Consider the following 17,045-nt stretch of genomic DNA (forward strand, 5'->3'; position numbering starts at 1 on the left):
GCACTTTTCAATGTACCAGGATTGGCCCCTAGGTTTGACGGTAATGGTAGAGTGGGTGATACAATGGGCTGTGAAGTTGCAGATTGCACTGGAGTATGATTCTGCCGCTACTGATGTCATATGTCCTAATGGATGCCCAGTCATGAGTTAGTAGATCTGTTCAGTGACTGTCTCCTTTAGCACAACACGATGGAGGGTATACTGAATGTGAAGGCAGATTACTAATCCAGTAATTATAGGTTAACATAACTAGGTAGAATCAGTGAACAAATACTGAACATATTTGGAGAACATTTCTCTATCCAGTAGTTCAGGAAAAACATTAATCTATTTAGGTTAGTAGGTGACTAAATTGTGGATTCATTTGTTGGACTGTTGAAGAAATACTGAGCTAGCAACAGATGGAGCCATTCCCTAGCAGCAGGAGCGTAGGAATCTGGAAGTTAAATTCAGAACATTTCCATGTGAAAAATATAATCTGTGCCATATGTTCATCAGATTATGCTGCATTCGCTCCGTCAGTAGTTCAGTTGACTAGTCAAGAGATGCCATGATTTTGAATTTGAGTCCTAATTTTTGGGTGACGAATAAAATTTGGTCTCTCCTGGTATTCTTGTTTTCTAGGACAAGGTTTTATTAAGTTAAGCGAAGTTAAGGCACTCAGTTCAAGAGCCATTAGGGATGGACAGGAAATGGTGACCTTGCCAACAAATCCATATCCCATGAAATAACATATTTTTAAAAGTAAATAAGACAACATTTTTCTTTTAAAACTGTATCTATTGCTTATTTTGCCTATTGCATTTTATTACAGGAACCAGAAGGGCATATGACAAACTTTTCCATCATATTGGCAGTGGGGAATATTCCATTGTTTTGATGGAGATGAATTTCCTCATGGTTTATCTTGCTCCACTATTCTCACTTTAGCAGAAACCCTTCCTACATGCTTCAACAGAATTTCCACCAAAGTTACAGTAATGTTGCAAAATCTCAATCATAATGCATCCATTGCATTAGCATTTTAATGTAGATGCAGCATTTCTTATTTACATATAAATAGCTAATTAATCCTCTACTCTAAGAATCTGAGCTACTGAGTGTGTCCAAAAGGAGCTACGCCATAGTGTAGCAGATCACATGAATCTGGAGTCTGAGTCTGTAAGGCTTCAGTGACACATCCTCTCTTGCTATGGCTTATAAATAGTTAATGTTTAATAAAGCCTGGTAATGCTCACTTCCAAGAGTTTTGGCCTCACGTTTCTACATTGTGGCTGTAGACCCATAAGGCCAGAGGCAAGTGAGAGCTCAAAATGAAGCTTAGTCAGTGTAGTATTACAGGTAAACCATGATATCAGCCTAGCAATCCAAACACAAAAGTGAGGGATTTACCTGAAGAAAAACTCACTGGTGACTGGAAATACTTCGTAATAGACCAGGACACTAAACCATTAAAGATATTGTGCAGGAAGAACACAGCAAGCAACAAGAAAAATCAATTAGCGGGAGTGAATAAAGCATTACAGTAAATTGAAGTTACAGAATCTATCACTTAGAAAATTCACCAACAGAAACCCATGAATAGAAAGTCACTGTTGATGGCATTAAGGAAACCACCAGTGGAACCTCAATCCAAACCAGTTACAGAGAGGGTCACGAGTGCCAAGGGGACTATGTCGCAGCTTCATCAACAACAAAAGCAGACCACAGGAGGTATCTCAGCAGGAGAGGACACAGAGGAGTCAGATGAGCACTTAATAACAGTATGTGGCAGACTCAATGCAAGATTTCAGTTTCCCTGATTGTGCAGACCTAGAGATGAATTCTGTTATGCAGAAATCACCAGAAAATCACAAAACAACCAATTTTAATTCTGATATAGATTTGGATGTATCAATTATTTTGGAGGCTACATCATGGTTCAGGGACAAAAGATTCTCTGATCATACCCCATTCATCTTTAGGGCATGGGAAGCATTAAAATCAGAGGAAAAAGGCAGATGCATCCGACCCTTTGCTACAATGGGAGAGAGATAACAGCAATCTTGTATGTCATTTCTAACCATTACACTTCTTTAGCAAGTGGAGTTACATCTGTAGCTTTAAATATTTTTCAATTATCAGATATCAGACACATTGAAGCCAGTGTTCCAGGAATCACTCTGCAGCACTCTAGCGCTATGACTGCATACAGGTAATGTAGACCATCCACTTCTCTCAAAAGAGAAGTTATAAACGGTGGGGAAAAAAAGGGGCAAACAAGGAGATGACTAGCCACCAAAAGGCATAGCAGAACTGAGGTTGATCTTTGAGGGTGTAGTCCAGGAAAAGAATCCCACCATTCTGTTTGTTCAATTAGTGGAGGCTGAGACTTTAGACTTTCTTGTACTCTTGGATTTGGTGCCATTATTTCTGAAGGATAATCATCCTTTTCTTGAAGAAGTAAAAGTTGTCCACTTGTATCACAGAACTTGACAAGAAGATACTACATCAGTAATGCAATCACAGCTAGTCTTTGAGTTGAGGAAAGACTGCCTGTTGACAGCCCTTTGATTAATTGAGCTTCATTTTCTACAAATCTGTAAGTTTGGGGCAACCAGAGATCACTACAGCAGGCAAACTGAAAACTTGTCTCCCTTCCCTCCTCTCTCAGTTTTGGGTGAAGAAACAGGAAAATCCAAAATAGATTTTAAAAACTGGAACAAGACAAGACGTAGGTCAATAGATCAACAAGCAATTTGAAGAACAATCATTACTTTACAGATGTCACATCAACATTGCTGAAATCAACAGGGAACTGTGAAAGATAATTTAATCTACCATTGTGAACTGGACATTTGATCTTTGTTTTTTTTCATAGATAATAAATGTGTGAAACCATCAGTGTTTGTCTGTCTTAATTGAGAATGAGAGTGTGTGCATTTATTATAAAGGAGTAAAGTTTAAATTGTCTGGTGCTGTTTGTTAAAACTACATGTGTTGCAATAAAAGAAGTTATTTTCTGTTAATGACAAAACCTGGAAGTGACTTCTGCAGGCATTAGGTAGATTTGCCAGCAAGCAGTGAGCAAGAGGACGGTCAGGAGAGGGAAGCAGTGCATGTAAAGAAAGTTTGGAAAAAGGCAGCAACAAATGAGAGGATGGTCAGGAGAAAGAAGCAGCAAGCTAGGGGCAGGTTAGGAAAGGGAAGAAGTGCATGCGAGTAAGAGTCAGGAGAGGGATGTGGCATGTGTGTGGGAAGGAGCGTCAGGAAGGGGAAAGAATGAACAATGGGAAGCTTGGAGTGTGGAAGAGACTCTTGGGGAGTGAGACTGTCTGCTCTAAAATCACATTGATTGAATGGCACAGGCTTCAATGACCCTGACCCTGAAGTGAAAGTCCTGAAGTGTGTTGTTGTATCTAAGAACATGTACGGATTTCAACCTTTGAAAAAATTACTATAAATAAGTTGACCTTTATTATTTACCTGAATATTTGATCTTAAAGCTCAACTTTTGCACAAGTATATATGATAAATGTTGCTGTGGTTCTGTTCGTCGAGCTGGAAGTTTTTGTTGCAAACGTTTCGTCCCCTGTCTAGGTGACATCCTCAGTTTCATCAACAGATGCCTAAGGGAAAGACAACGGAACGAGGACATGCCGCAACCCAAAGGACTAGCCACACTACCATACATCAAGAACATCTCTGAAATGACAGCCAGACTACTGCGACCACTAGGACTTATAACAGCACACACAAACCAACAGCCACGCTCAGACAACAACTCACCAGAACGAAGGACCCGATACCCAGCATGAGCAAAACTAATGTAGTGTACAAAATCCCATGCAAGGACTGCATAAAACATTATATAGGACAAACAGGAAGACAGCTAACGATCCGCATCCATGAACATCAACTAGCCATGAAACAACACGACCAGCTATCCCTAGTAGCCACACACGTAGACGACAAGCAACATGAATTTGACTGGGACAACACTACCATTATAGGGCAAGCGAAACAAAAACAGCCAGGGAATTCCTAGAGGCATGGCACTCATCCACAAACTCCATCAACAAACACATCGACCTGGACCCAATATACCGGCCACTACAGCGGACAGCTGAAACTGACAACCGGAAGCGGCAGGGACAGGCCACAATAAATGCCGGAGGAAACACCACAGAAGCGTTTCACAGGAGGCTCCCAAGCACTGAGGATGTCACCTCGACAGGGGACGAAACGTTTGCAACAAAAACTTCCAGCTCGGCGAACAGAACCACAACAACGAGCACCCGAGCTACAAATCTTCACACAAACTTTGAATATGGTAAATGTCTAGGTATAACACTCCATGCTAGATATTTTTTTTATGGCATAAGTTTCAAAACAGCAAAAAGCTGTCAACAGCAAGAGAGAAATCACAATTTCCTTTGTGCATTTGTATACATGTAGACAGTTCATATTTTCTTGTGGATGTCAATTCAATGGCTGGTGAGCAGAGGTTTGAGCACTTACAGACCATCTTATTCATTAAAATTCTGATACAGACACAAGACCATTCTAATTAGGGTTAACTCTCATAGGTTGACTTATTTGTTCTCTCCGCTGGATCTGACTGGCTTGCCACATATTTGCTACTTTCACTGTTGTTTGATTCAAACTTTAGCATCTTCAGATTTTGGTTCAAATTTTAAAGAATGTATTGTTGCCAAATGGACAATATTAAAGCAATGCTGATACCTGGCACATTATGCTAAGACTTTAGTTGTCAAAAGATAACTGTTGTAATAAATGCAGAAAATGCTGGGAATGCTCAACAGACATGGCACCATATATCGACAGAGAAATGAATGCATCAGGTCATTGATCTTTCCTTAAAAATGGAAAACTTTTGAGATGAAGTAGATTTAAAGCCAGCACGGGGACATTAGTTGGAGCCTCCATATTCAACAAATTCATCCTCCAACAGTTCTGCCCCTTCCAGGGTAGTACCACCACCAAACGCAACTTCACTTCCCCATCCCATTCAGCAAGGACTGTTTGCTCTGTGACACTTAGGCCATTTCACTATCTTCCATCCCTTTCCCAATGTACCTTCCCATCCACGTGTGGGAGATGACACACCAGCCTACGGCTTCTTTTCCTTCTCATTACCTGAGGTACCAAATGTTACATGAATGGTTGAGGTGCTGGGTTTGCTTAGCATTTCCAGTTTTTATTTTAGAGTTTTAGATTTTAGAAGCAGTATTTTGCTTTCGTAGTAGACCAATGTTTCCTATTTTAATCCAAAAACCCAAATGTGCCTTTACTTCTTGGAAAAGGTGGAAGCAGAGAGTTGGCAGGCAGAAGATAAAGGACAAATGGAAGCAGAAGAGGAGCACCGATGGCAGAAGGAACAGCAACATAAATTGATGTGGAAACCAGCAGAGTCACAGAACTTTAAAAAAGATGAGACTGAGCAACAGGAAAACTGGGATGAAACTGGGAAGAGCAAAGTGGAGACTTGGCACTGGGAGGAGAGCAAACAACTAGAATCTGAACAGCAAAAGTATGTATCAGTTTAAAAAAAAGTTTGCAAATGTTTTTCTAGTTCTCTTGATCAATACTATACTTGTATCACTGCTTTTTTTTTTCATTTTTGCTATCATAGTTGTATCGCAGACATATTATCATTTTGGTTGCTTTTAATAAATCATTATCTGATTAGGCAATGAGAGTACCAATTATATATCTAAGTTTGTCCACTTTGACATACAAATGATCTGGAGCTTTTTAAATCTGTCAAAAATCAAATCAGAAAAGGAGTAATCTATTAATAACAAAGGTAAATAACATCTGTTTCTCGTATGGGTTCATTTGATGCGAGTAAGGGTTCAGGTCAGTGAGCCCAATGTAAGACACACTTCATTTTCTGATCATTACAATTTATCCTCATTGCTTTACTATGTAATGATTTGAAAACTAAGTGCATTTGAAATTGAGATTATTTCTCTTTGTGCACAATCCCCAGTCTGTGCTTCCATTGAGCCGGACCCAGCAGCAGGTGTGAAGTCTCTGAAAATGTACTGACTAAAATATCAAGAAAGCTGCAAAACAGGGGTCTTGGCATATGTACCTTATTCTGCAAAACCATACTCTTATTAAGAAAGACTGCATGAGTGCATTTCTTTAAGAGTTCTTCAATGTTGAACTTTAAAGACAAGGAATGTTCCCAACACAACATTTAGCTCAAACAAATAAGGTTCCATTAAGATCGTACACAGGAAGTTACGTTAAGTAATCAATAAAAATGCTCCCTGTTTTCAGGCCAAAAATTCCTTCCTATATGAAATGAGCTTGAACTGATTCAACTAATTCATAGTGGGCATAGACCCATCACATAAGATTGTCCCTAATTCAGCACTGATAGAGAATCTCACTTCGAGAGAGACTTGGGATGGCTACAATAGCACATACAAAGTATCAATCTGGGAAAGGGTGTTCTTCTGAGATTGCAACTGCAGGACATTGCTGAGCCAAAGGAAGGAAAATCTGATAAGGGCTTCATGCCCAAAGTATTCTAACTTTCAATTTCCTTCCCTTAACAAGCACATTTATCTTAATATGAAGTTCAAAACCTTCAGCACAATCACAGTGTGACTATTGGTTCATGTTCACTGGATATTATTTCACAAGAGTGTGTGGGTCCTCCTCATAAGGTTCAAACTCAGATAAGTCTGTTTAGATTTTAAGCAGTGGAGGATTACTGTTAAGGTCTGGTGCCTAACTCTGAAAATTATCTATGTAACACACTTAAAAGCACCACGTGTAAATAGTTTGACCTCCCGTTAGGTAATTAACCAATCATTCATTAGTATTTATGCATGCGGTGTATTGAAGTATTTACGAAGTTGTAGAATTTTGCCCCTAAGGATGAGAAAGTTTAATTTCCACTGTTTAACATGTTAACATTCTTTCAAAAAAGTTCTATGCCCCCAGACAGAAACCTTGTTTGAGAGCACTGCTGCACCCTGGATTTGCAGGAATGCACAGCTTTCTTTAAAATAGGAGGTAAAAACAATGACTGCAGATGCTGGAAACCAGATTCTGGATTAGTGGTGCTGGAAGAGCACAGCAATTCAGGCAGCATCCAAGGAGCTTCAAAATTGACGTTTCGGGCAAAAGCCCTTCATCAGGAATAAAGGCAGTGAGCCACCAGACGCCTGGAGGAAGAACACCTCATCTTCTGCCTCTTTAAAATAGTTGACCTTGAACTTACAAAATAATTTCCAGTAACATTTTGAGTTCTGTGCCAACAGGTTGAATGTCCAATCTGAAGTACACATTTTCCAAATGGACAAGGAGACTGTTAGTGAAAGACAGCCCCAAGCAATCTGGCAAATACCTTTTGCAGATCACCAGAAATTACCAGCTCAAGGTTAGACATCATCTACGTATCTTCTGGATCTATGTCTTTATTAAAATTTCTTCTTGAAGAGTTGCTAAATGGAGACAAGAAGTCAAATCTTTTCATCTTTTATTCATCAGGAATAGAATGCAATAAACAGACTTGAAAGAAGGGACACCAATTTATATAATATGAGAAGAGGGTGCTGATAGGTTGGAGTCAACTATGCGAAAGTGAGGACTGCAGATGCTGGAGATTAAGGTTGAGAGTGTTTAATTGGTTTCCAGGGATTGTCAGAACTGAACACAACAAATAAGTCTTTTTAAGATAGGAAATGTGGATTATTTTGGTAATTCTCAAACCATTACTATCCAGTTTTTCTCATTATGTCTTCCTGGTTCTTCGGGCTAATGAGCTTGGCACTGGACAGTTTTGTTTTCCTAGACCAGTCAAGAAAGCACTCATTGACTAAAGTTATTAGCTTTGTGCTGCCCTGGCATTCTTCAATAACCAGTTCAGAATTCTCTGAAAGTTTCCTGTATAAATGAGTGATGTTTTGACTGGGTGATTGTATACACAGTAGTGGAGTAATGTAGTCTTCTAGCACCAATGGAAGGAATGGTGATAGCTACTCAATGAAAATGTGGAAATGGTGACAACAGCAGGTCCTGCAGGGATTAGCCTTCGTATTATTCACAAGACCTCTTAGCAAGCCTAGGTTCACAATATATGGTTACTGACATGTTGCAGGCTGCAGACATAAAAATGACACAGATCAGTAACCACTATCTTGGTGAAGCTTCAATAGATCAAAGAGCAGCGATGTGTATTTAAGGAAGGGTATTAGTAGGACATTTGTGGTCCAAAATGACAGGTCAGGTACCAAGTCATTTGTTTGATGCAGTATGATGTTAAAATGTGGCTATTGTCCATACCATCCCTCTACCAAACATGATGATCAGCATGGAAGAGGACATTGGCATGACTGGATCCTTGATATCTTCATGTTTTCCAACTCCCATAGTGCCTACACCAGATGTTTCATTTAATTGAGATGAAATCATTTGTAGGTTCAAGTATGTATCATTATTTTCTGATGCACATTCATTCATGGACTCCCATTTATTTAAAACAGATACTTCTTTGTTCATTTCAGCTGCAGGATCTCCACTATTTGCTAGCAAATCATGGAATACAGAGGAACCTCCTTCATTCCTTGAAATTCCAAGGAAACAACAACAAGGAGATGTAGTGAAGACTGGGTCTCTGGACAGAAGCTGGGCTCTTCAGTCTAATATAATGGACAGAAAAAACTGGTTGGTGATCAGATTGTTCTTTTAGGTTTATCCTAACTGCATTTTGCACTTGATTTTATGACCTTTGTATTAGACTGGCAGTAAATTTTTATGATTAAAAAGGTGGGAAACCATGAATTTCCATTATGCATTACACAATACTATGCCGCTTGATGATGCCAGACAAATTGGCTGATGGGAGTAGAAGCTACAGTTGTGACAGAATTAATGCTACTATATCTTCAGCTGTTGTGGTCCCAAACTCCAGAATTCCATCCCTTCATCATTTTATTTTGTGTCTGTCTATCTTTTAAAGAGGCATTGTCAAAACATTCCTTTTTGATCTCACTTTTGATCATTATCAAATCTTTCAGACACTATTTCTTGGTATTAATTATCTTCACCACACTTCAGCGCATTTATCTTCAACACACTTCAGCGCATTTAATTTGTTCAAGGTGCAACCTAAGTACAAATTACTGTGGGCCACTGCAATGTAAATTGAGACATATTTGTTTCGATATTGTAGTCAGTGGTGAAGCTGTATAACTTGTCGCTGACCTTGACAGACGTTGTCTGCACAACCTCTATGCAGCAGGTTTTCTTTTGTTTGACATCAGTTTGAACCTGGCAACAAGTCAAGGAGATTTCCTGGAATTCAGCAACAGTGAAGTCATCAAATGTTGTAAGCAGCCTATAAGTTAAAGTGTTTTTCACAAAGAGGAAACCGTAGAGTCATTGATTCATTCAACACGGAGTCAGAACTTTTGATCCAACTCGTCCACACTGACCAAGTTTCCCAAACTGAACTAGTCCCACTTGCCTGTGTTTGGTCCATATGCCTTCTAAACCTTTCCTATTTATGTATCTATCTAAATGCCTTTTTAAAATGTTGTAGCTGTATCTATCTAGCAATTTCTCTGGTAATTCATTCCACATATGAACCATCCTCTGTGTGAAAACATTGCCCCTCATGTCCCTTTTAAGTATTTCTCCTCTCACCTTTAAAAATATGCCCCCTAGTTTTGAACTTCTCCATCTTAGGGAAAAAAACTTTTACTATTCACCATATCTATGCTCCTCATGATTTTATAAACCTCTATAAGGTCACCCCTCTACCTTCTATGCTTAAGTGAAAAAAGTCCCAGCCAATCAGCCTATCCTTATAACGTAAACCCTCCAGTCCTGGTAACATTTTGATAAATCTTTTCTGAACCTTCTCCCATTTAATAATATCCTTTCCATAGCAGGGTGACCAGAACTGTCCACAGTACTCCAAAAGTGGCCTCACCAAGTCCCTCAATATGATATCTCAACTCTTATACTCAAAGGTCAGAGCAATGATGGCAATTGTGCTACACAGCTTCATAATCATCCTGTCTATCTGTGGTACAACTTTCAAAAATGTATATGGCAGGCTTAAATTGCACCAGTATCCTTCACTTCAGATTGATTGGGGCACCTGCATGGAATTAAGGTAGAAGCTAAAATATAAGTTTTAAAAATATTATTTTATTGGAAACTCCGAGCAGGTGGCAGTTGTGAGAGAGGGCAATGAGCAGGGCAGCTGGGGCATTTGAAAGGATATTCTTGGAGGGAAAGGGATCCTTGGAGGAAGGAACCATCATGAGAAGGAGGATTAAAGTCTCAAAGAGTTTCCTCAATCAGACACAAATCACATATTTACTTCTATGCAAATATGATCTCTTCCATGTTTGACCTTAATTTTCCTTAATCTTTGTAATGACCTGATGATGCCAATGGACTAGAGTCACAGCTTCATGATCTTTGAGTTGACCTTGTGTTCAAATCTCATGTTACATTGTTTCTATAATATGGTTTTTAATTAAATCATTAAAAATTGCATTCCATAAATATAATGTTTGTTTTCTAGAAATGTTTGAGCAGCACTTATGAACTAAAACTTTTCACTGTACTCCTGTATTTCTGTACTTGAGTACACATGACAATAAATGATATTCTATTCTATTCTATCCTTATAGAGTCATAGAGATGTACAGCACGGAAACAGACGCTTCAGACCAACTAAATCATACCGACCAGATATCCTAACCTAATCCAGTCCCATTTGCCAGTAGTTGGCCCATATCCCTCTAAACTCTTCCTGTTCATATACCCATCCAGATGCCTTTTCAATGTTGCAATTGTACCAGATTCCACCACTTCCTCTGATAGCTCATTCCATACATGCACCACCCTCAGTGTGAAAACGATGCCCCTTAGGTCCCTTTTAAATTTTTCCCCTCTCGCATTAAACCTATGCCTGCTACGTCTGGACTCCCCAATCCCAGGGAAAAGACCTTGTTTATTTATCCTATCCATTCCCCTGATGATTTTATAAACCTCTATAAGGTCACCCTTAAACCACCAAAGCTCGAGGGAAAACAGCCCTAGTCTATTCAGCCTCTCCCAATAGTACAAATCCTCCAACCCTAGAAACATCCTTGTAAATCTTTTCTGAACCCTTTCAAGTTTCACAACATGTTTCTGATAGGAAGGAGACCAGAATTGCATGCAATATTCCAATAATGGCCTCACCAATATCCTCTACAGCTGCAATGTGACCTCCTAACTCCTGTACTCAATACTCTGACCAATAAAGGAAAGCATATCAAACGCCACCTTCACTATCCTATCTGCCTGCAACTCCATTTTCAAGGAACTATGAACCTGCACTCCGAGGTCTCTTTGTTCAGCAACACTCCCAGGACCCTACCATTAAGTGTATATTTCCTGCTAAGATTTGCCTTTCCAAAATGCAGCTCCTCATATTTATCTAAATTAAACTCCAAGCCCCCTCCTCAGCCCATTGAGCCACCTGATCAAGATCCCATTGTACTCTGAGGTAACCTTCTTTGCTATTGGTATTACTCCAATTTTGGTGTCATCTGCAAACTTACTAACTATACCTCCTATGTTCACATCCAACTCATTAAGTGGACCCTGCACCAATCCTTTTGGCACTCCACTAGTCACAGGCCTCCAGTCTGAAAAACAAGCCTCCACCACCACCCTCTGTCTTCTATCTGTGGGCGGCACGGTGGCACAGTGGTTAGCACTGCTGCCTCACAGCGCCAGAGACCCGGGTTCAATTCCCGCCTCAGACGACTGACTGTGTGGAGTTTCCCCCAGGTGCTCCGGTTTCCTCCCACAGTCCAAAGATGTGCAGCTCAGGTGAATTGGCCATGCTAAATTGCCTGTAGTGTTAGGTAAGGGGTAAATGTAGGGGTATGGGTGGGTTGCACTTCAGCGGGTCGGTGTGGACTTGTTGGGCCGAAGGACCTGTTTCCACACTGTAATGTAATCTAATCTCCAAGCTAGTTCTGTATTCAAATGGCTAGTTCTCCCTGTATTCCATGAGATCTAACCTTGCTAACCAGTCTCCCATGGGAAACCTTGTCGAACACCTTACTGAAATCCATATAGATCACATTTACTGCTCCGCCCTCATCAATCTTCTTTGTTATTTCTTCACAAAACTCAATCAAGTTTGTGAGACATGATTTTCCAAACACAAAGCCATGCTGACTATCCCTAATCAGTCCTTGTCTTTCCTATCCCTACGTGTAAATCCTACGTGTAAATCAGGATTCCCTCCAACAACTCTCCCACCACCAATGTCAGGCTCACCAGTCTATAGTTCCCTGGCTTGTCCTTACCACCTTTCTTAAACAGTGGCACCACATTAGCCAACCTCCAGTCTTCCCGCACCTCACCTGTGACTATCGATAATCCAGATATCTCAGCATGAGGCCCAGCAATCACTTCCCTAGCTTCCCACAGCGCTCTAGGGTACACCTGATCAGGTCCTGGAGATTTATCCACTTTTATGGTTTTAAGACATCCAGCACTTCCTCCTCTATAATATGGACATTTTTCAAGGTATCACCATCTATTTTCCCATATTCTGTATCTTCCATGTCCTTCTCCACAGTGGAAATGATGCAAAATACTCATTTAGTGTTTCTCCCATCTCCTGCATTTCTACACATAGGCCGCCTTGCTGATCTTTGAGGGGCCCTATTCTCTCCCTAGTTACCTTTTTGTTCTTAATGTACTTATAGAATTCCTTTGGATCTCCTTAACCCTATTTGCGAATGCCATGTTATGTCCCCTTTTTGCCCACCTGACTTCCCTCTTAAGTATACTCCTACTGCCTTTATACACTTCTAAGGATTCACTCGATCTCTGCTATCTATACCCGATATATGTTTCCTTCTTTTTCTTAACCAAAACGTCAAGTTCTCTAGTTATCCAGCAATCCCTGCACCTGCCGGCCTTGCCTGTCACCCGAACAGGATGATACTGTCTCTGGATATTCATTATCTAATTGTTGAAGGGTTCCTGTTTTCCAGCCGTCCCTTTACCTGCGAACACCTGCACCCAATCAACTTTTGAATGTTCTTGCCTAATACCATCAAAATTATCTTTCCTCCAATTTTGAAGTTCAACTTTTCGGTCGGTCTATTCTTTTCCATCTCTATTTTAAATCTAATAGAATTATGGTCGCTGGCCCCAAAGTGCTCCCCCACTGACACCTCAGTCACCTGCCCTGCTTTATTTCCCAAGAGTAGATCAAGTTTTGCTCCTTTACTAGCGGGTACATCCACAAACTGAATCAAACATTTTTCTTGTACACACTTAACAAATTCCTCTCCATCTAAACTATTAATACTACAGCAATCCCAGTCTATGTTTGGAAAGTTAAAATTCCTGACCATAACTATCCTATTATTCTTACAGATAACTGAAAGCTCCTTACAGATTTGTTTCTCAATTTCCCGCTGATGATTGGGAGGTCTGTAAATACAATTCTAGTAAGGTGATTATCTCTTTCTTATTTCTCAGTTCCACCCAAATAACTTCCCTGGATATATTCCCAGTTATATGCTCCTTAAGTATAGCCATAATGCTATGCCTTATCAAAAATGCTACTCCCCTCCTCTCTTGCTCCCCTGTCTATCCTTCCTAGAGCATTTCTATCCTGAAACATTAAGCTGCCAGTCCTGCCTGTCCCTAAGCCATGTTTCTGTAATTGCTATGTTATCCCAGTCCCATGTTCCTAACCACACCCTGAGTTCATCTACCTTCCCTGTTAAGTCTATTGCATTAAAATAAATGCAGTTTAATTTATCAGTCCTGCTTTGTTGTTCTCTGCTTTGTTCCTGACTGTTTGACTTGCTCCATTTCCCAACTGTACCAGTCTCAGATTGATCTCTTTCCTCACTATCTCTCTGGGTCCCACCCTGCCACCTTACTAGTTTAAATCCTCCCAAGCAGCCCTTGCAAATCTTCCTGCCAGTATATTAGTCCCCTTCCAATTTAGGTGTGATCCGTCCTTCTTGTACAGGTCACTTCCACCCGAGAAGAGATTCCAATGATCCAAAAATGTGAACCCTTCTCCCCTGCACCAGCTCCTCAGCCACACATTCATTTGCTCTGTTCTCCTATTCCTGCCCTCACTAGCTCATAGTCCCGGGAGTAATCCAGATATTACTACTCTCGAGGACCTCCTTTTTAAATTCCTGTCTAACTTCCCATTCTCTCCCTTCATAATCTCATCCTTTTTCCTTCCTATGTCATTAGCTCCAATGTATACAACGATCCCCTGCTGGTCCCTCTCCTCTTTGAGAACATTCTGCACCTTCTCAGTAATATCCTTGATCCTGGCGCCAGGGAGGCAACACACTATTCTGATTTCTCTCTGTCGGCTGCAGAAACGTCTGTCTGTGCCTCGGACTAAAGAGTCCCCTATCGATTGCTTGGAACCCTTCATACCCCTCTTTACATTAGAGAAATTCTCGCTACCAGAAACTTGGCTGTTTGTGCTACATTCCCCTGGGAGTCCATCACCCCCTACATTTTCCAAAACCGTGTACTTGTTTGAGATGGGGATAGCCACATGAGACTCCTGCCCTACCTGCCTCCCTCTCCAACCTTTCCTAGTGGTAACCCATCTACCTGATTGTATCTTCAGGTTATCTCCCATCCTGCAACTGCTTTCCATCACACCCTCTAGCTCCTGTAAATTCCTCATTGCCTCTAACTGCTGCTCCAACTGATCCATGTGAACTGATAGGATTCACAACCAAACACACTTCCAGCAGACATAATCATCAGTAACATAGAAACTTTCCCTAAACTCCCACAACCAACAGGAAAAGCATATTACTCTACTAAAGGCCATCTTTGCTCCTTAACAATCTACAGACCCAGAAAATACAATCATCTTACAGCTCTAAAAACACTGCTCCAGGTTAACTTACCACTTATGGTTTATATTTTTAAAATTTAATTGAGAGACGGATCTCAATAAAACGTATAATCAAGAAAGAACCCACTCTACTCACTACAATGGATTTACAGCAAGGTTACACTTAAAAACTATGCACTTATCAGCTCCTGTGCTGTGAGCTCTCCCACACAGGTTCCTCCAAGGTCAGATGTGAAGTTTCCTATTTGTTAATTTACCCGGATGGACTCTGATGTCCAGAGATACTTGAACTCCAACAGCAAAGGCAGTAACTGTGCAGATTCACTGCTCTGTCAGACAGCTGTGCAGGTTTCTTTCTCTGACCATGTAGTCGGTGCCTTGGGCTGTCTTCCTCCTTTTAAAAGTGCTGCTGTTTTGATCTTTTTTACCGCAGTGTTCCAAACCAATGCGACAGCGTATCAAGCAGTAATTGCTGTTCCTGGAATTCGAGGAAATTAGCTCCAACACCTAAAATACCTCAAAAAAGGAGCATCTATTACAGCCACAACTTTTTCCTGTCCTCCATCATAGTATATCATTTAAAAAATCAGTTACACTTCATTCAACAAGATGTAACGTTTGTAAAGGTTTTTTAATCTTGAGAGTAATAGTATGAAAGTTCTTTCGTTCAATGATATCTGTGTGATTGTAGTGCGTAAGAACATCTACATCTATGAAGAAATATAGAAACACTAACAGTAAATGCTGGTTTCAACATTTAACTGCACATATGCATATTTGAGAGGTCATTATCAATTTCAAAGGATCTGTGTCACTGTGGCGCTATTTGTAGAACAATCACTTTTAAATCACAAGGTTCCACTCTAAGATTTCAGCATAAAGAGAAAAGCAGACTTGTTCAGTGCAGTACTAAGGGTGTGCTGCTCTGTGAAATGTGCAACTTTTTGGTTGAAGTATTTAACCAAGGTGCTATCTTCTTTCTAAGCTCAGCATAAAAGATCTCTGTCTCCCAATCTGGTTCTTGTAATCTTGTTAATGGTGGAAATTTGCTGAGCACAAATAAGCTGCAGCTTTGCCTGTGTCGTAACAATGATGACTCTTCAGAAGTGTTTCATTGGCTGTAAAGCACTTAGAGATATCCTGTGGTTGTGAAAGGTACGATATATGTATTAGACTACTTTTCTTCTAACTGTTTTGCCTTCATTACTACCGCAAAACCTAGGCCAATGTATGCTCAACTCATCATATACCAGTTTCATTCTCGACTCATGAAGCGCTCTATGCTGGATAGTAAACTTCACTATTCATACCGATTCAGTATATACTACACAACTGAGCATTCAATAATGCTGTCCCTTTCCACTGAATGGTAACTGAAGGCTTGAAAGATTCTCACAATATTGTATTTGGAAATATAATTGTTAAGTTCAAATAAGCATTTATTTAGTTGTTTGACAGTCTGTGAATGTCTTTGAGACAGTGCATCTGTTCATGGTCTGGAGGTTTGTGTTGAATACAGAATTTTGGCGGAGTTTGCTGAGAAATAATTTGACCCCTTATAGCTTTGCAAGTAATGTGTTCACTAGAACTTTGAAAAGCATATGAGATTGACAGGGGCTTCTCAATAATAGAGGAGCATTAGCAATACTCTCTTACTCTCTAGTTTGATTTAATTGTGAACAGCAGTCTTATAAAAGGGGGCCTGCGTCTCACTTTTTGATGTCTTTTTTATTGTGGGATTGGTGCCCAGAGAATACCATAAATGCTCAGGTTGACAAACTATGCTGTATGGCAGTTCTCATCAAACCATTCCTTGGTGCTCATTAAGTACCATTTTCTTTGAAGTTGTCTTTGTACGCTACACATTTCTTTTTGTAACTTTGTTGCATTTGACCAACTCAGCATAAACCTACAATGCTCCACCTTCTCACAGTGGAAGGTAACATTAACTGTTCGAAGAAAGGTCAAGGTTAGGTGTTACTTTTTGACCAATCTCTCAAGACTGCCATTATATCAGAGGTGCAAGAAGTACACAAAGCCTCCAAGCACTATCAGACAAATGAGAAAGATAATATCCATTTATATACAGATTGCTGAAGAATGTTTGTTACTATTGTCTCCAATAATTGACCACATTAAAAAT

General features: G+C 40.1%; 1 protein-coding gene across 13 annotated transcripts in view; it reads left to right on the forward strand.

The window, feature by feature from the left end:
- The window catches only part of LOC122550847 (LIM and calponin homology domains-containing protein 1-like), a 365,967-nt gene that overhangs the window by 337,154 nt on the left and 11,768 nt on the right, over window positions 1–17,045 (forward strand). For all 13 annotated transcript variants that reach the window (XM_087987661.1, XM_043692191.2, XM_043692236.2 and 10 more), the window contains 3 exons: window positions 5,307–5,533; window positions 7,284–7,402; window positions 8,529–8,688. In XM_087987661.1, coding sequence (XP_087843787.1) covers window positions 5,307–5,533; window positions 7,284–7,402; window positions 8,529–8,688 — 506 coding nt within the window. The remainder of the gene's footprint in view (window positions 1–5,306; window positions 5,534–7,283; window positions 7,403–8,528; window positions 8,689–17,045) is intronic.

Source organism: Chiloscyllium plagiosum, unplaced genomic scaffold (genome assembly GCF_037043375.1).
Source record: "Chiloscyllium plagiosum isolate Xiang-an unplaced genomic scaffold, Cpla_swu_hap1 HiC_scaffold_1, whole genome shotgun sequence".
Lineage (NCBI taxonomy): Eukaryota > Metazoa > Chordata > Chondrichthyes > Orectolobiformes > Hemiscylliidae > Chiloscyllium > Chiloscyllium plagiosum.